Source organism: Zosterops lateralis (genome assembly GCF_965231275.1).
Source record: "Zosterops lateralis genome assembly, chromosome: 14".
NCBI lineage: Eukaryota > Metazoa > Chordata > Aves > Passeriformes > Zosteropidae > Zosterops > Zosterops lateralis.
Genome location: NC_139774.1, coordinates 11106704 through 11127268, shown reverse-complemented (window position 1 = coordinate 11127268; position 20565 = coordinate 11106704). Strand labels below are relative to the sequence as shown.

Genomic DNA, 20565 nt, shown 5'->3' with positions numbered 1-20565 from the left:
TCCCGTTGTTGTTTCCATTCTGCATTCCACGGGGGATTATTTTTAGTGGGGGTCTGATCAGCACCTGGGGTGTGTCTTGCCATTCAAACACCTTCTCACTCTACCAGGTCACCAAAGGCCTTCACACCTCACCCCTTCAGCAGCTGCTGCCCAGGACTGTGATTCCTTCTCAGCTGCCACATAATCCTGCAGGTCTCTACACCCTGAAACCCATCACCTTTTCTCTCCAGAGCAAAGAGGCACAGCAGCAGATGAGAGCTACAACTCAGGACACACTGGGGAAAGCCTCCAACTGCTCTAATGTTGGGCTGGGAGCAGGTTGTGGGGGCTGGGGTGGGCCCAGGGTTGGGCTCAGAGCTGGGGACATTTAAAAACCCAGTGTCAGTTCCAGGTTTGCTCAGCAGCAGCTGCTATGTGCCCATGGAGCACCAGGAGTTTGGAGTTAGGTTTGGAGCAATGAAGCTTTGGAGTGAACTGCCTCTTTCTGCAGAATACTTTCTCTTTAGTGAAAACTGAGATTCTACTCCAGCAACTGGGTTTTGCAAGAGGAGCCAAAGCTGCTGGGATGCAGCAAAGATGGGGGCAAAGAGACATGAGCAAATTGGGGTCATAGAATTGGAAAGGCAGGGGAGGGAGGAGGGAAATGGGGGGCTGGTGGTGAGTGAGCAGGGCAGCTCTGAGCAGGAGAGGGATGATAGGTGGCAGGGCCAGGAGCCCCAGGCTGAGGAATTCCAGCTGTGCAGTAGAAGCTCTGACAGGTAAGAAAAGAAACGCTGGTTTAACACAAGATGGAGGCAGCAGATAGGGAAGGTTGTTTCTATCCAGGTTCACTTAAGTCCTGTTTTGAAAAGCACAGTCCTCACCTTCTTCACCATCAGTTCTGTTGGAAATGACCATGTTGGTCCTTGTGAAATCACTGCATAATTAAATACGCACCAGTTCCCTGGATGAGGCAGTTCTGCAGCTGTACAACATCACCCACCTCCTGCAGATGTGCTTTGGGCTAGTTCAGGGAGGGGATGGGGATTGGGGCAGTTTGGGGAGGGGATAGGGATCACTCCTCTGTCACAACCTCTCTGCTCCCCAGCTGGTGAGGGAGCCTGCAGTCCTACTGTTGGATGGGATAATGTGGCCTGTAGTTATAGAGCACTTTTCTCCCTGTTCACCCCATGGATGCACACCGGGACCATCAGAAAATGCTCTCCCTCTTTCCCTCTCTGCAGAACAGCCCCTGAGGAATCACTGGTCAGGGTAAGTCTGTAGAAGTTGCTGCCTGTTCGGAAGTGCTACCAGACAAGAAAGAAAACCTGATTGAGGAATGTAGGTCACAGAGAGAGATAAAAGCCGTGCTGCTTCCATGGCCAATCTCATGGCAGGCTCTGCATTTGAAGTCACCGGCAGAAAAATCTCATTTATTGAGATCATCAGAACTGCCAAAGGGATTTGGATTAATTTGAATGGGGAATTGGTATCCAAATCCCACCGGCAGCTTTCAGTCTCAGACTTCACATCCAGTTCACAGGCAAACTGTGAGCTAACATGGCAATTTTGCTTGCATGATCATGCAGCCTCTTCCTGCTGCAAACAGTAAATGCATTTGGACACAGAGAATCATGACCAGAATTTACAAACAGGAGATGGCAAGGCAGAAAGAAAACTGTCCCACTCTTTCCTCAGATTCTTGTCTTTTAGATGACAGAAATACCCATCAGCTGAAACCAAAGATGAAGAAGCAACAGCCCCACAATCCTGTCTCTGGTGATCAGACCTGTGCAGTGCAGGAGCTGCTCAGAAGCCTCACCCAGCCAGGAGGGGCCTTTCTGTGCCCACACAGACACCCAGCAAGGGAGATGTTGATAAACAACCCAAAATCTGAGCCAGTGCAGAGTGGTTACAGACAGGGATATGACATGAATGGGGCTCTCTCAGCCAGGGATTGCCATGTGAGAGACAAGGGGAGCAGATCGAAGGGAGATGCTGGAGGGGTATGAGCAAAGTTGGCAAAATCAGTTTCTAAAAAGGTCTTTAACTTTGAAGTTAGGACTGAAGCAGCTATTTTTAATTTCAGAAAAAAATCCAACTCTTAAAGCTCCAAGGAAACCTTAAAGCTCCCACCTTTTAAGGAGATCAGACCTGAGCCCAAGGCAAAACCAGGATGCCTCAGCTGAAAGCAGGGGCTCTGTGGGTGGTGCTTCAGGCTTTCCTCCTGCCCTGAAGTGCCTGCGTTTGGGCCTAATTCCTCATTGAGGGCAAATTTTAATTAACTTTCAGACTTTCTAAGTGCAGACTAACTTCATTTATCATGGTGCAGAATGAAGTTAAACTGCATTTAGTGATAAGCAGGAATCCCTTAGCTTTGAATGAAACCTTGACTGAACCATCAGCAACATGATTAATGGCAAAGTGCTTTGTATTTTCCATTTGCAACTGTAACCATGGGCAGAAGAGAGCTCTGAAATGATGGCTGAAAGCTTTTCTGCTTGGGTTTGAGGAGCCAGAATGTCCAGGCACAGCTCTCTGCTTTGCTCACCAGGACCCACACGTGTTTTGGTGGCTGGCATCACTTATGTGGGGCACAGTTGACAGCAGGGATGACCCCTGAAGTGCCACATCATGGGCCCGTGGCCTTTCCCCATGCTCAGGGATTGTCAAGTATAATCTAATTTGCTTGACACGAGCTAGAGCTGATGCAAAATACATGTTGTGTAAATAGAGAGATATTGTTCCTGGTAATTGCAGCCTTCCTGGAATTAATGGTCCTGGAGGCAATGCTTCCTAGGACTGTTGCAAAGAGCTGTAGAAAAACTGGGCATTTTTAGAATACCAGCTTGTTGCTCCATAAAGTTTGACCAAATGCCATTTAAATCAAAGGGAGCCTTTAAGTGCTTTGAAATGGGCTTGTAATGGGAATAATTTTCTGCTGCATTTAAAGCACGGATTTCTAATAGCAGCTGATAGGGAAAACCAAATTATTAGTTTATTTATTTGTGTGCATTAGCATTGAATCAACTGTTTCTCGTCTTTGCTTTTAAATTAACCTAGCTGAAAGCCCATGAGCCTGCTGTGAGCTTAGCAAAAACTGTGTGTAAACCACAAGGCTTTATCTGCCTGTGCCTCACACACCTGCAGTGGCTTTGTCCCTGAGGATCAGCAAATCCCTGCTCTGCAGGGCGGGTGGTCACGCATGGGGAGAGCAGGAGGAGCCAGCAGGGACACTGCCACATCTCATCTGGCAGCACAATGTGACATTTGCAAGTCAGCTGTGCTTAACTGAATGTTTTGTTATTTTTTCCTGGATGGCGAGAATGTGGGAGAGAAAATAGTTTATATCAGAGGTGCTGGGCTGCTCTTTAAAGCTCTCTGAAAAGAGGCTGTAGCCAGGTGGGTGTTGGTCTCTCCTCTCAGGTGACAAGGGGCAGGACCAGAGTAAATGCCCTCAAGTTGTGCTAGGAGAGGTTTAGATGAGGTATTGGGAAAAATTTCTGGATAGGTTGTCAAGCCCTGGAATGGGCTGCCAGGAGAAATGGTGGAATCACTGTCCCTGGAAGTGTTCAAAAAACATGTATGTGTGGCACTTAGGACCATGGTTTAGCAGTGGGTTTGGCAGTGCTGTGCTGAAGTCAGTGATCTTAGAAGGCTTTTCCAACCTTAATTATTTTATGTTTTTCCAATTCACTCAACGAGCACTGGCTGAGCTCTACTAGCTCAGCTTCAGAACAGGGAGATGCCACATCTCAAGTGTCCAGGCTCCAAAACAATTACACAAGAAATACCAAATTTGCTCCAGATGTTCTTCACATTCCCCCTCAGGTCATGCTATAGAAGAATCAAAAACTGCTCAGAATAAATTGTTTTGGCTCACAAAAGCCCTTCATGGTTGTTTATCAGTGTCAGCCTCCCACCAGGCCATGCTGAGCTGGAGGTGTGTAAATGCTCAGAGTGGCCATCCCTCACTGGCTGAGCCTACAAACCATTCCAGCCTCATCAGTGGGATGAACTGGGGGCTTCAGATTGAGGCTGATTTGCACAAAGGGCAAAGGAACCTGAGCAAGGTCCTTGCTCACAGAGCCAGCTGTGGGGAACAGTAAAAAACACAACTGTTTTATAGGGGCTGCAAATACAAGCACAGACCTGATCATGCCCAGTTTTGAATACAAAATATCCAAATCCTATTCCAGACTCCAATTTAGGACAGATGAGTGTCTAACAACTGGTGCTGTCTGCTGGTGAGAAGGGTTTGGTGGTACAAATATTGCAGGTGAGTTCCTGCTGCTGCCCAGAAGAGCTGATAGGGACGGGCCAGAGTGGCTGCAGCTGGGATTCTGCTGCTGCTCCCAGCTTGGTTCAGTCCCAGCCCTCCCCAAAACATCACTACACTTGTTCCTTCAGGCACTACAAGGTGACATAAAGCACAGGCAGGCTGTGGTGACATTTGAGCTGCTCGGTCAATGTTCAGCTTCCCTTCAGGTGTGCTGGGGTGTGAGGCATCCCCAGCCCTCGAGGGATGATGACATCCCTGCCTCAGATGCCAAATTCTCTGTTGACTTTCCATGCTGCCTCTGCTCAGACCTGGTTTGCTGGAACGAGGGCACAGACAGAAAACAACACAGCCTTTTTGCTGTGCAGGGTCAACTCCTGGAATCAATTGCTGCAGGATGTCAACAAGATAAAATTCAGCAGGATTCAAGGGAGGATTAGACAGTCCTGTGATCAGGAGCGTTTATGCAATGCTAACTGGGTCAAAGAAATACAAGACAAATTAAGTGTTGTGCTTCCCTGAAGGGCTGAGCTGATACCAGCTGGGTTTAGAACAGATTCCTCCCCACCTCCCTTTCCCAGTCTTTTTATAGCAACAAGCAAAATAGCAGGATCTATTGTAAAGTGTCTTCTCTTCCCTTGGAATAATAAAGCTCTGCCTGCTTAGGAAGTCCTCGAGACCAAAGTGACAACTGATCCATGCTACAGCACTCAGCAAAACCCTCCCCTTGTCATTTTAGAGGCAGAAAATAAAAGTTTTCTTCCTCTGCTGTCTCTAAGCTTCAGAATCAACAACTTCTCAAGAAGGGAATGAACTGCACAACAAACTGGCTGCAGATGAGCTGCTTGTGTCTCCACCCTGAAACTTACTAAGTGTAATTAATCAAATTAATTATATAACTACAATAGTGTTAACAAGAAAAACATGTGGGGTAAATAGCTGGATCCAGAGGCCAACAGTGGTATTATAGGGAAGTGGCAGGAGGATAATGGGAGTGATGGTTTCCACCACTTAAGAGAGAAGAAGAGATTGGGTCTTGCAATACGGAAAAAGAAGAGCAAAATCCTCAGGATTTTAGAACAGAGTTCACTCTCCAGGTTGGCAGACTCTGCACCAGGTGCTCCAAGGTGGGACTTGCCATGGAGGTAAAAGGTGGAGGCTGGGGCACCCAGTATAACCTTTTACTAGATTTTATTTTTCAGTGGAAAGATGCTGACAAACATCCATAATCTCTGCACATTTTTCTGACACGTTAAAGTGCTCCTGGCACAATTGGGCAGCAGGCACAAGGCACTGCATGTGACAGCAAGGGCAGTGCAGCTGCTCTGAGCACATCAGTTCACTTCATTACATTTCTCTGTCTTCAACAACAGGATTCTGAGAGAAAAGCCTCATTGAGGCTAATGCTGCCAACAGAAAATTACCTGATGGTCTCAGACAGGCAGCAGAAATCTTTGGATTCTGCACCCAAAGATGAAGCCTCTTTCCTACAGTCCATTGCAAAGGATACAGGCTAGGAAGGAAAACCTGTCAGCATTTAAATGTCACCTCATTAGGCTTGGCAAAATTTGTGATGTCCCTTGTATTCAAAATTTTCATAGTATCATAGAATGGTTTGGACCTTAAAGGTCATTTTATTCCAACTCCTTGCCATGACACCTTCCACTAGACCAGGTTTCTCTAAACCCCATCTAGCCTGACCTTGAATATTTCCAGGGATGGAGCAGCCACAACTTCTCTGGGAATCTTTGCCAGGGCCTTGCAGAGAAGAACTTCCTAATACCCAATATAACCCTGCCTTTTGTCAGTTCGAAGCCATTCATTTTTGTATTTCCTTCCAAAACTGACAAAGAACAAACTCTCCCCAAACCCCTCCACCACATTTAGTTTCATCTACTACTAATTCTAGCAATTTAATTTCAAATGGAAATTCAAACTGTTTTTATTGTTTCCCTTTTCCCTGTCCTTCCAGAAATAGCAATGGTTAATATGGCCTGTCCCACTTTGCCAGGCTCAGAAATCTGTGGGGCTGTGAGGACCCAGCTATCAACCAAACATTGTAATTAGTCTTTATTAGAATCCTTCCTTTCTCATCAGAAGGCATCAAGCACCATATTTACACCATAGTTTGTCACACATTTGTTTTTCTTTTAGAGAAGTGTTTTTTGATTGGACCACAATAAAACAGTTGCACTCTTGGATTTTACTGCTCCTGGTACAAGCACTCACATCCTGACCCACACGGGCTCCCAAGGTCTCTCAGCTCCACTGTACTTCAACAGACAATGCAGACTTATGGATCAGAACCTTTGCAGATGTATTTAAGGAGTCACTGCTCTCAGAACCTTGTACAGAGTGTTCCAAGCCAGCAGTACAGTACTTTTAAAATCCTTGTGAAAACGAAACACTTCACCACATGTACTCCTTTTCCTGGGGAACCAACCCACCTGACAGACTGAAGGCACATTGCTCATCCTGCTGTGGAGAGGAGCAGAAGGCAGGACAAGGCCATGGCTCTGTACTCTCCTCAGACCATTTGATCTGCCTGAATGCAGAGCAGTTTTACCCTTGCTAAAATCCCTCAGCTCATGGGATAAGATTCTCACCTGCAGGACAAGAGGGAGTAGAACCAATCCCAGAGTCCAGGCTGGGGACTGCAGGTGTGACCTGCTCCATCACCCAGACACCCAGGACCTTCAGCTAGCTGCTGGTTTTTGGAATTATTTCTGCTTTCTGTAGAACAGGAATCATTCCTATTTAGGGGACAAAGATTCATAGGATTAGCCAAACATATAAGAAAAAAAAAATTTAAAAGATAAATATATATATATAAAACCCTCCAGATTTTCCAGATCAAGCAAAGAATTACAGAGGTAAAAGAGGAACATGTATTGCAGTGCCAGGTGGTTCTTTCTCTTTATTCATTTCACCAGTTCCTGCAGGACATGAGTAATACACAGACAAATGTAAGGGAAAGGTTGACTGACTCCTGAGGATGATGTAACAAGTTGAAACTGCAGTTTTCACACCGTCAAATTGAAAACTTAATTAAATGGTACAGCCACGCCAGGGATTTGTACTGGACCCAGCAAAAAGGTAAACTCTGCTCAGTGGAATGTGAATCCTGTGTTGGGTGCCACAGGTCAGACACTGCCCTCGTGCCTGCAGGGCCCTGGGGGTTAGGACAGGTCTCAGGGAAGACAGGCTGTTCCATGGGCACATGTGGTAACTTCATTTTTCTGCACTCCTGTTTTCCCAGTGAAAGCCCAGTGGAGTCAATGGAAAATTTCCTGTTGGCTGTTTTGACCCAAATTTCTACCTTTTGTTCATCTCCCTCCTCCCTCACTGATCTGTGGATTATTCCACCCGAGGGAGAAAATTTTACATAGGGGAGTCCCAATCCTTCCTGTAGTATATTACCTGAACTTACAGCAGGAATACTCCTAGTTTACTACCTGCAAGCATTAGCAGGCATAGCCCCACTTACACAGGTGTACAGCCTCTCACAGAACAGTTAAGGCGCAAACATTTTTCAGCTGCCTCACACACCAACTTAAAACACTGCAAAGGACATGAAAATACATAAATTGGTGAAGTCAGAAACCGAAAATCAAAGAGCAGTTGAAAGAAAAGCATGTTTGATTTGATCTTGCCTCACTAGGCAATGCATGTAGAGTTTTACAGTGTCTAGTTGTTTTCATTCACCGGCAAACTGGCCAGCCATTAACCCAGCACTGCCAAGCCCACCACATCCCCAGGTACCACAGTTGAACATGTTTTAAATCCCTCCAGGGATGGCCATTCCACCAGTTCTCTGGGAAGCCTGTTCCAGTGCTTAACAACTCATGGAGAAATTTTCTATTGAAATCTAATATCCAATCTAAACTTTTCCTGACAGACCATTTCCTCTTGTCCTATTGCTGGTTACCTGGGAGAAGAGACCAACCTCCACCTGACTACAGCCTCCTTCCAGAGAGCTGCACAGTGGGATGAGGTTCTCCCCAAAGCTCAGTTTTCAGAGGTATTAACCAAGGTAAATATTCACTATCTCCATTTGGTTTCCTTTGCACAGTAACCTGTAATTCATCTTCCTGAGCCTGTTCAGCCTTTCAGCAGCTGTTCCACGGCTGGCAGCACATGCCCCCCTGTGATTCACGTGAGAGCACAAGTGTGGCAAGGACTTGGTCCCCAGCATCCCCCCACCATGCTGGTCATGAAGCACTCTCACAAGCCACTGGAGCCTGGCATGTCCCCAGAGACCAGAAAACTGCAGAGAAAACTTAAACTAGAAACAAGACAAAACAACGTGTAGCCTCATCAAGTGACCAATATGTTAATTAATCTCTGTGGTCACTAAAACCCAAAAGGAGGGTATGTATGTTTTTTATTTTCTGTAGTGTGTGCTTTTTTACAGTAAACATCTACCATGTTTAAATAAATCAGTACTGTCCACTGATACACTAGGGAGACTTAACCAAAATGTACCGTTTTATCTTTTAAAAACTGATAATCTGTGAGAACACTAGGCTTATTTTGGAATAAGAAAATATTCAAGTGTACCAAAGATCCCTATAAACAGCTTAATTAGATTTACTGCTTTCCATACAGAGTAAGGGAACATTTAGAGAGTAAACCATTACTGGCTTTGGGTTAGAAAGGGAGGATGAAAAGCAAGAAAAAGACCAGAACGCTCACCTTTAGTGAAGTATGGCTTCTCCCAAGAGGTCACTTCATCTACCTGGCATAGTCTTGTCCTTTCCACTTACCTTTTTCTCTTTGGGCTCAATTCCACAGGTTTTAAGGTTTCCTCTGCTTCACCAGTGCCAGTAGAAAAGACAAGCCACACTGCTTTGATTTGGGAGATTCTCACCCTAGAAGGCCCAAATCCAACTTTTTTCTATCGCTGAAGAGCCAGTGGACATGGGGTATGAAGGACCAGTAACCAGTCTGTCCAGAGAGATTGTGTAGTCAATTCTATTAAAATAGTTCCAGTTATTTGCTTATTAACTGCAAGTTAAGCAAAGACAAGATTTCTTTGACCTGGCTGAGGATGACAGGACAGAGGCTCAGCTCAGTCCTTTGCCTTTGAGGGAGAGATGCTGTTTACTCTCTGACAAGAACACTGGCCTCTGCCAATTTTGGCAATTTTTCTATAAACAGCTCTCCCCATACATGCATGTCAGGTTTGCAGATACTATTTAAGACCTTGTAAACTCCAATCTGGAACCATGTAACAACTGTACTTAGCTGAAAACATAATGTTAAGTAGGTAAATACAACAAGGGAAGACCCTACTGAATGATTTTGTCACCACGGACCAAGTATGTCCTTCTCATTCCCATCATGACAGCTGGATTTATAAAACCAGTACTAATTGGCAGGGATGTTACCAAACCAACTGCTGCCACTAGAAAAGGTTATCCCTGGGCCTGAATTCCCACAAATATTCTTCAGAATAATTCTACAAGCTACACTTTGTTCATGGCACTGAAATAGATTCAGGCTGTGTGCAGCTGAAGTCTGTGTTTCCCACTCCATCTAGTGGCAATCTTGCAAATGTGGTGGGAATTAACATCTCACCCAAGGGACAAAAGCAAAGAGCAATCATAACTAGGCCTGCAAGGGACCCATCACACTGCTGGGGACTTACAGCTGCTTCAAGAGAGCACGTTTTAAACCTACAAATAAGCTGAACATCCTGGGGCCTGTGGCATTTATGGGAACACTGAATTAGATCATTTATTTATTATGTTGGTAGCAAAGCAGCACCAACATACAGAACATGGGCTCTGAGAAGTACTGGGTGCTTCAGTGCTCCACACTCACACAGGTGTGCTCAGGTGTCTGATGTTTCCTGCTGCCAGTGATGGGAACATCACACCAAACGTGCTGAGGCTGCACCATTACAGACCCTGAGACAGAGGCACCCCCAGAGGAAGAATGAGGTATGAAAATACACAAATGACGAGTTTGCTGAATCACATTCCTGAAAAAGAAGTTGAAACTCTGTTTCCCTCCCATAGTAAATTGACTGTCAGACCCCAAAGCCTACTTTGTGCTTCTGGAGCAGTAAGAGGAAGGAAGGAGGGGGGTCTACAGGACTTGAGACAAAACCTCCACTGCACAACTGACCTTACAGACTGACCTGGAAGGTCAGAGGATGCCAGCTATGAAGACAAGGGGTTGAGCTCTGAGTAGGTTTGGACAAGGTTCTCCATGAGCTCTGGAGGCATTTCTGATCATTCACTTTGTAATCCAAACCCAGCTGACTGGAGGAGATTTCTGGTGCAGCAAGAACAGCAAAGTCTTTCTGGGATTATCAAATTCCTCATGTTTCCATTATACTCTTCATATACTTCACTCACTTTGGCTGTAACTCTTGAGGAAGAGCTTTACAAATCAAGTTAAAACATGAATTAGACTTCAAGAAGGTTTGAAACAGATACTGGATTTATTGGTCAGCTATGAGTAGGAAAATACATTGGTAAAGAAAAAGAAGACCCTGTATATAAATATAATACTAACTAGTTAAAATTTGACCAAGAAGAAAGTTCCACTGAAGAGAACAGTAAAAGCCCTTGTTTACCATCAGACCATATTCAGTTTCCCATTTATCTTATTGAAGAGCTGCCTATAGACAAATGCAACATTCTTTGAGCTTAGTGCAGATAATGTGCTGGTTTTTGTTACATGAATGGTAAACAAGAGTTAGTCCAGTGCATTACACATTATACAGAAGTACTGTGAATAAAGACTAAGATATTCTATTTTAGACACTACTTAAACATACCAAGACACTTAAGAGTTACAAATTTATGCAACCAAAAGAAAAGAATAGCAGTTAACATACTAAAAAATACTGTGTCCGGCTGAATGAGAAAGGCTTTGCTACTGAAGCGGTTAACTGAACTTTTCAAAGTTTTACAGTGTAATCAGGGTTTTTTTCCCCCCTCCCCCACAATGGTGTTGCAATTATTTTGTCTTTCATACAGGTTTTGCATGGTTGAAAAAGCAAAGCATAAGCTATTTTCTAAGCCTGCTATTAAAAAAAAAACAACCTTGAGAGATTTGCTGAAGTTACACCAAATGCATACAATATTCTTAAAATCAGTTCAGTCAAATGCTAGCCAAATTTACCTTTAATTTAAAGCTGCTAAAAGGACAAAATAATTACAACACACACCAATTTATATGCTCTTCCCCCCCACCTACTTGTGTTATGTTAAAAGCAGTAACTTGTGGTATTAGTCTTGTACTCTAAACAATTGTTTTAGTTAAAGGTGTAGTTCAATTTACACTTTGACACCCAGAACTCTTGTTAAATGTAAATAAAACTAGACAAGATATGGCAGAGTGTACTTTAAGTGGAAAAAAGCCTGGTCTTACCTAAATAAATCCTTACAACCCCAAGGACGTTCTGTGACTTTTGCTATATGTGCTTTTACAACAAGAACACTGAAGGTACATTATGGCAACACCCAAAACCACCTCGAATAAAAATATTGCAAATAACCACTTCATGTTAAAAACTATGAAGCAAACATTTTGATTTTGTGAAGGTTTATTGCCTTATTCTATGTTATAGCTGGAAATTGAGACTTTTGAGTTAGATTTGTTTGACACAAGAATGTATTTTCTTTGAAAGATTGTTTGACAAAGTTAATCTCAGCTCTGTTTTGGTGCCATCTGGTCTTTTCCTATTTTCAAAACATTTCTCCTTCCTTCCTTCAGCCCCTGAGTCACAGCTGCAGTCCAGTTAAAACCCAGAGAAGTCAAAGGAGTGTCTTCAATGGATTCAGAGGGTTTTCAATCAGGACCTGATGGACTACCATAAAAGCTGGAGGAAATGGTTATTCAAATGGACCCTTAGACCATAAGGTGACTAAGCAGGAACAGTTGTGTCTCCAAACGCACAAGGGGCCATATTTTCACATGCTGTCATAAATTCAAATATTTTTTAAGACTAAGCAATAGAGGAGAACACATACTGGATAAAGCTCAAACCTTTAGAATCTAACAAGTGCACTCAAGCTCCAGCATCTATTAAAGTAAATTATCCCCCTCTAAAAAAATACAAAATGAGTAAGTGCTTCCCTTCCCCTTCTGTAAAGCTTTCTGGACTCCTTACACAATCCAGATATCAGAAAACAAAAATAGTTTGCTTAGTCTGACAAGCTAAATTGGCTCATCATTTCTGGAAATTGTCATGATGTACATTACCAAGACATCATTAAGGAAACATGAGTAAAACACCTTTTATTCACACTTTACAAAAAAACCCCAAAAAACAAACAGAAAAAAAATAACACTACGCATTAAATCTACTACAGCAATACTACCAGCATTTCAATGTACTGATTATAAACTGGACATGTTTGGTGTTTTTACAACTAAAACCAAAACAAGATAACCCCAAGAGATCAGGTCCCAGACAAGGATTCAAGATCAAAATTTCTCGTATTGAAATTTTAAAATGTACATTTTACACATCCGAACTGTTTGCAATTTTTACTTTGAGCTTAAAACAGAACGGTTTGAGCACACGTGTGTGCTGACTACTTTTCAATAAAATTTTGAATCATTATTACCAATTCACTTTCTTATATATAAAAACCTCATAATATTTAGAAAGTTTTCTCTTAATGCTCAGTGTCCTTTTGCTTCCCTGCCCGCAGCTGAAACAAAAGCTGTTTAAGACCAAGCTCTATCTCCATTATTAATTTTTTTTTTTATATTTATTATCCAAGTCGTATTAGTCTAAGGAGATGATGAATTCTCCCTTTCAGGATACAAACAGACAAGTTAAATTTGTAAGCTGTTACATACTTGGCTTCATGACACAAATGGCACTGAGGGTACACTATAACTTCGGTCTTGCTTGACACTTTAAAATAAAACTTGGTCACTTTAAAATATGATCTGAAGAATTGTCTTTGGGACCTGTACTGAAGATGCATTTATTTTACACTGCTTCATTAATAGAAAATGTAGGGCTAGGTTTTTATCTTCAAGGAATTATACTTTCAGAAACTGAGGAACACACAAACGAAAGAGAATCCACATGATAGTAACTCTTAGTGGGAACAACGGCACTGTGCAATGACACTGAAAGAAGCAGTGCATGGGCATTAGAAGCTAGAAACTGTGTACCCATAACCTGAACATGTTCCAAAGTGTGATATTCAATGCTTCACAAAGGAAAAAAAGATGCCACAGCTTATACAAAAGTATCTTCATAAAATTTTCACAAGTGTTAACATTATTTAAAAAAATAAAAGAGGATGCACAGGATCTCTCTGCATGCACAGGCAGTGCTAGTTGAGAACAAATTTAAGCAGGCACAGTGGAGATAGGACAAATATTTAAAACAGAAATGAAGAAGCTGTACACAAGTATCCCTAGATTTTACTTCAAAAGTTAGAAATGAGAAAAATGTCTGAGTGTGTACACATCAAGTAATAATTTTCAATCCATACAGGTCTACTTATATTCACTGCTCAGCTTATCTGTTCTGCAAGAACTCTATGCCTCTCTTTTTTTTTTTTTTAATTAATCAGAAATAGAATGTATTTCCTTAACTCTGTAAGATATTAAGATTTTATAGGTTTGGATTTTGAAAGCAACGTTCTCAATTGAACATAAAAAGTAGTATAAAAGGGCTAACAAAACCCTAACAGTGCAAATCATTAGCAGAGAAAACCTGTGACAACCTCTTTTACACGCTGGCCTTTATAACACATGAAAACAGATAAAAATTTAGCCTTAGTTTACAATACAATCATTTTCCAAATCTGATTTTTCTTTTTTTTTTTAAAGTACAAAATCTCATAAATCAGGTTTTCTGTTGTTCATATACAATCAATAAAGGCTAAATTCAAATTCTATATTTTACAAACAAGTCTGAAAAAGGAGGGAGTGAAGTACGGAGAATGTTCTGTGGATGTTCCTACTGGCCTCAAAAAAGTAGTGCTACAGATAACTGTGCAAAGAGAATACACTGTATAACAATTCCCTATTTCAAGGCATGAAAATGTCACGTTGGAGAAAAGAAACAGGAAGGTTAATTGTAACGTATTAAAGAAAGGTGCAAATGCACCAATCACTGTGGAACAGTATACAAAGTATATTGGGCTCAGAATTGTGTCTGTTGATAGCACCTGGCTTTTACTATGTCTTTAGCAAATAATTAGATTTAAGATTAAGATTATTAAGAAAAAAAAAAATCCCTGTTGGCCATACCTCACTCCTCTATATTCAGATTTTACAATTGTACAAGTTAGATTGAGGTTGCCCTCTAAAATGTATTTGACTACCTCCTGCCAGGGAGATGGATTCCATTTACAGGAGGCAGGAAAGGCAGCAAAAGCTCCAGTTGTGCAAAAAGTGAGAAGTGGTCAGAAGGGATGAGTGGATGTGGACAACCACTTATATTGTTCTCTATTAACCAATGATGATCCAAAGGTCCAAGAATGCCAAGTATGTTTAGCTGAGGTTTAGAGTAGAAGATGTAATCAATAATACCCTAAAACAAAAGGGAGAAAAAATTATTGTTAGTATTTATTCTTGTCTCAAGTTATTATTCCAAACAAGAGGTGAACTCAGTGCTACAAGTAATGAAATATCCCATTCCTTCTCTATAGCACATCACAATTTAGGAGATTTCTTCATCCTCTATCCAGTGGGATGCTCAATATAGATTAGGAAAACAAAAGAAAAGGCCACTCTTTATCACTTCTGCTGTGCTTTTGTGGGTTTCAATTTCCTACCTCCTACAGAGCTTCAAATCACATTTTGCTGATTTTGAAGAGGAAAAAAACCAATTTTTGTTTTCCCTGGGCAACAGAGAACTGAGAATTTTCCAGAGGAACATGGATTATCTCCTTGCACTTGACAGCTTAAGTGCCCCTGTCATTTAGCTTGGAGTATCAAAATACAAACTCTCACTGTTTACAGGGAAGGTTAAGAGCATCCCAACTCTTGCAAAGCTATTGCAAGTTATTAAAAAGAATAAGACAGTTTCTAGGAGACTGAAGTGTTGGGCATTCTAGTTTGCTCTGTTTTAAGTATAAACTTGGTAAACTTAGCTACTTATATAACAACTTCACAGAACAAATCACTTTTGTTACACTTGAAAATGGAAAACTTCTCCAAAATATAAGCAAGTCCTTACCTTGAAGTCAAATGTGTAATTTGTATAAGGCATTAGACCATTCTCATAGGCACTCTTCAACTTGAAACCATGTGTAATTCTTCCATTTGTTGTCCCATTTTTTCCATTACAGCTGAAGTTAGTAAGACTTTCATTGTATCTCAGTTCCTTAAAATCTTTGTGGTTTGTTTCCACTCCACCAGTGCTCAAGTACTCAACAACACCTGTGAGGAGACACATTACAAACAAGAAGGTATAAACAAACATTCAGCAAATAAGTTCGTGTAGGTACTTGAAGTCAGACACACAACTTTAGGCTTTACATAACCAAAACCTTAACAATACACAGTACAATCAACTGTAGTTCTTTTAAAAGACGGCAGGGCAATGTGTATCAAGAGCAAATGTCACCTAGAACAAAGAGACATACTTTGACCAGAAAAAATAATAAGGCATAGATTGGGAAGGGGAAAAATGAAAAAAATCAGAAGTAAAATTCTCTCAAGGCTAGTTACTGGCTGCCTGTTCTTGCTTTTATGCTCAGGTCCTGCCATTCAATGTTCTTCAGCTAAAGTGTTGCAAAAAAGCCTCTGAAACAGTACTTCAAAAGAAGTTAAAGAGGCTGCAAAGCCAAATTGATTAGATTTGTGTCAGAGAAAACTGATTGTGCCTCAATGTCAGAATAGCTGTGTTAAAGTTCTGGAAGGTAAAAGAAGCTGTTAAGTTGCTCTGAAAACACAACCAGACACATGAACTGGTCATTGCAATCACCACTAGTGATACTGGCCTTCCTGGGATCAAAAAGAATCCCACTTCCATTACTGCTGAGCAATAACTGCTCCTTAAAACCCTAACAGATGTTAAGAGTTGCCAAGATAAAGCCAGAAGGAAGGGGACCAGGAATGGAGATGATAAGATTGAGCAACCAGCAGTAAGAAGGAAGGTTGGTTCTTGAGTACAGCACTTCAGCTGGGTGCCTGAGTAAACAAGGTGGCAGTCACTGAATGTGTTCTTTTCTTGCACTTTATAAAAGTGCCACCAAGTCAAGAAACAAAGTTCCATGTTAGTAAACAGCTCTGGAAAGTCCCCTTCTAAAGGGGATGTATTGAATTTTAGAAGTTCTAAAACATGACAGAAAGTGATTGTATGGTAGCAAATTTAAAAGTAAAAAAATAATGTTTTCACACTTAAAATTAAGAAAACCAAATTATCAGCAACACACTCATATTTCCAGTTATTTTTTGAAGGTATTTTAAAAAATACAGGAACAAAGTGAGAACATAATCACAGTGGAAATGCTTCTGAAACACCAGACACAGCTACAGCACAGGCAATAAGGTCACAAATGGAACGGTTCTTTCTCCTCCTCCTCTCTCCTACCTTCTCTCTCCTCCTTCTCTCCCCTTAGCATGTCTAGAGCTTTTATTATCAAACAATACATTCTCTAAATTGAAAAACTTAACATTGTTACACACTTGAAACAGTCTAAAGAATAAGAAATAGAACTCTTACCAGAGTCTGGTAGAGAATTGAGATCTGCACACAGTACAAGTGGAATGGTTCCAAGTTCTCCCGAAACACCAGGTTTGAGACTACGAGAAGCTTTATCAATAATGTTCTTTACCTCGGACAGGAACATCATAGTCTGAACCAGCTTCACATCAGAATAATCTGGGTCCCAATGCATATGTGCATTAGCTACAAGAACTAGCTGCTTTTCCATCCCAAGATGTGGCTTTCCAGCTAAAATTTAAATTCAGTTATTTATTTATCATTAGTCAGCGAAAGAAAACACTATTACATAAATTTAAACAAAATGCTTAAGGGAACAAAAAATAAAATACCAGTATGACTTCAAGAGCGTTAATATAATTTGAAGGAAGAGGGTCAGATAACTCCTCTTATATTTAGGAAGTGTTTTAGTTGATATAAAGCATTAGGAATGATATTTCACATTCAAGACCACTAACAGACTATCTTGTTACATGTAATGCTTTTGTATTGACTGAAAATTAACATAAGTAACAGATAATCCTAATTACAGGCAAATAATGTTTTTCTAAAAAATTACAGCAGCTTTCCTCAGGCTATGATAGCAAACAGGCTCTGTTCATACCTCATTAGGCACCAAGCTCTGAATTCTAACTTATCCACATTTTAAGTTACCTCTCTTCCTGGAAGTGTTTCTTAAAAGGCTTGTTTGCTACAATCTGAATTAACAAAATATCATTTGGATAAATATAACAGAGGCTGAGTAGCTTCCCACTGTGATACTTATAAAGCCAATTTACATTTCCTAAATTAAGAATGACAGGGCAGAACAAAGAGGTTGTATAAGCGTGACAGTAAAGAAAGTAAGTTAAAATTATGGAGATACATGATCTAGAAACACAACTAACAACAACTGATTCTTTGGTATTTGTACATAATTTTAAGAAAAAAATCCCCAAAACTAAACAACAAAATCACTCAAACTCAAGTTTTTATATCTTTTTTTTCCTTAAAAATACAAGTGGGGGAAAAAAAATAACCTCATCATTTAAGCAATATGACTTTTCTCCAAAATCTTCTTTGGAAATAAGTTTGTCTGAACATACGACCTGCAAAGCCAAATTCACCTGCAGAACCTAGTTCCTCCTCTTGTTTATTACAACAAGAGTAATTTTTTTTCATTTACAAAATACCACCTATTTAAAAAAGAAATGAAATGAGACTTACATGACATTTCTATCAATTCCTTTCGCAGTTCTAACAGAACAGCGACTCCAATGTTATCTTTTGTCATAACTCTGTTCAGCATTGCCTCTGAACCTTCTGAATTTGCCATTGCTAGTTGATTGAACTCAACGGTATGCTTTTGAACCAAAGTAAATCTAAAAGAAAAACATACGCAATTTTTTTCAGCAGCCAGATACAGTTGGAAATGCTATCAATAATTCTCCTTTTAATTAAAGCTCAAGCACATTTATGATGTGAAAATCTCAGCCAGTCACATCATTTTCATAAAATTTGAAATTGAAATGAAGTGATAAGAGTTTTCCTAGCTATTTTCATGTAGTATATAGTACCTTAGTTACAATTAAAAGATTTTGTTAAGAGAGAGAGATATTTTTAAAAAGTCATGCTTGTTTCTAACTCTGCATCTGTTCCTAGTTCAAATACCTAGTTCAAATACTGAAATTTAACAGAGAGGGACAAAATAATTTTCCAAGCCACTGGGTAGCAAACCTGGCACCTACTTGTGAATACACAGGAATGGAAGCAGGAAAGGACATTATTACCATCATATCCAAAGTTGTACAAGTGCAATATGACACAACTAGAAAGTGCTGCAGCTCTTAAATGATTAGGGTTTTTTTTACAGAAATGTGCAGTGATACCTTCTCCTTTGCTTTACCAAAGGCTAATGTATCAAAAAGTCAATTTCATCTCAGGCCTTATTTTAGCAATTTGGGGGATTACAAATTCCTTTACTCAAAAAAGACAAGAAAATCTGCTTCATCTTTCATTATTTCCTTCATTTTCTGTTATTATCACCTAATGGCTGGGACACCCACACTCAACAAGTGAAGGATAATTTAGTGAACTCCCAACCAGCACTGCTCAAACAGAATGAAATCTCATTCAACTCAGTATTTCAAGGTTAATTTTTTTATTGCTAGCTCCACACAGAATGTTCTCTCATATAAACCACTCTTTCCAGGGGTAGGAATGCTCTGTATGAAACCCTGTGCTTGGCTACAAAAAGACACTTAAAGCCCAACTGTTCGAACTATAGACCAACCTGAGAAATTATGTAAAAGACAGCAAGAGACAACAGAAGGCTCAGCAAACCACATTACTCACTTTTCTGTTTTGAAAAATATTGCACAACCATCAACATGTTTTCTTTCCTGTTCTGACATTGTCCTAGCTCTAGATTTTGGACTGAAGAATCCATTATAGCCACGTTCTTTCAATTCTACCAGGAAAAAACTGTAGTACTGCTCTGTTTCAACCTCCTGTAAAGTTAAGGAAGCACAGCATGAACATTCTATTAGCAAAATATAGAAGACAGATATTATTTAGACTCTTCAGAAGTGTAAATCACTTTCAAATTAGATTTAAGGGGAAAAAAATATAAGAATTAAGTACATCAGAGAATGCAAATTCAAGAGCAATATCCCTATTTTAAGAAAATATAAATGAATTTCTGTAATCCCTGGAGTTATGATTATCTCAAGCCTCTTATTTGAAAATGTGTCAATTACAGCCCCACATACACACACAGGCACAAAGACACCCCCACGAACATTGCTTTGATCAGGGGCTGCTGGTTCCCATTCCAACTGCGGGGGCTGAGAGCCTTCTTTTGATGTCAAGCAACAAATAACGTTCTAAACATCACTTCTTTTTCTTTTGTTTGCAGAAGGTTTTGAAAACAGACCATTTACTATAAATACACTTAATGTGAAGAAACCAGCACGTGGCAATAGAAAAAGAAAAGAAATAATGGTGTATTTTTTTTTTACCTGCAGACTTATGATGTCAGCATTGCAGCTCAGTATTTCCTGCATAATGGCTTTTTTTCTGTATTCCCAGTTCAAGGCCCAGGATGGACAATAGCCATACAGCTGCCGTGTGGCATATTTGTCACAGAGGACGTTGTAACACATGACAGAGAACAAGGCTGCAAAATAATAATTTTACTTACACACTGATAGATTAAAGAAAAAAAAAATACAATTATGTTCCTGACTTTTGTCTTCTGTGAATTTATCAATTTGCGCTTCATTTGTTTCAACCAAAACACAGCATGTGTATCTATGCTAAAAAAATTTGTTAGCTCTTCTAGGGAGACAAATTACATGTTTGGACTTATGGCAGCTGTCTTCTAGCATTTAATTAGGAAACAAACACCCCCCCTTTATATGGTTAACACAGTGAAGAGCAGAAAAATATGTTTCATGGTAAGTGGTGCTGTACTGTAAAAAATCCAAAACAAAGTAAGCATATTTGAACACTTGTATTTGCCAGCTACACAAAGGTCTGCAAGTCTACAATTAGATTCTTTAAAATCTACCTTAATTATGGCCACCACAAACTGTAAGAGATCCACAGGCAGGCTGAGGATCCTTTCCCACAAAGAAGAAGTGTAGGCTTATGAACCCCTCAAATA

General features: G+C 40.5%; 1 protein-coding gene across 3 annotated transcripts in view; it reads right to left on the bottom strand.

Moving 5' to 3' along the window:
• Positions 1-10685: 10685 nt before the first annotated feature.
• The window catches only part of CNOT6 (CCR4-NOT transcription complex subunit 6), a 32734-nt gene continuing 22854 nt past the window's right edge, over positions 10686-20565 (bottom strand). For all 3 annotated transcript variants that reach the window (XM_083871799.1, XM_083871801.1, XM_083871800.1), the window contains exons 7-12: positions 19919-20076; positions 19254-19408; positions 18126-18280; positions 16920-17150; positions 15429-15631; positions 10686-14780 (exon numbers count right to left, since the gene is read on the bottom strand). In XM_083871799.1, coding sequence (XP_083727925.1) covers positions 14568-14780; positions 15429-15631; positions 16920-17150; positions 18126-18280; positions 19254-19408; positions 19919-20076 — 1115 coding nt within the window. In that variant the 3' untranslated portion in view covers positions 10686-14567. The remainder of the gene's footprint in view (positions 14781-15428; positions 15632-16919; positions 17151-18125; positions 18281-19253; positions 19409-19918; positions 20077-20565) is intronic.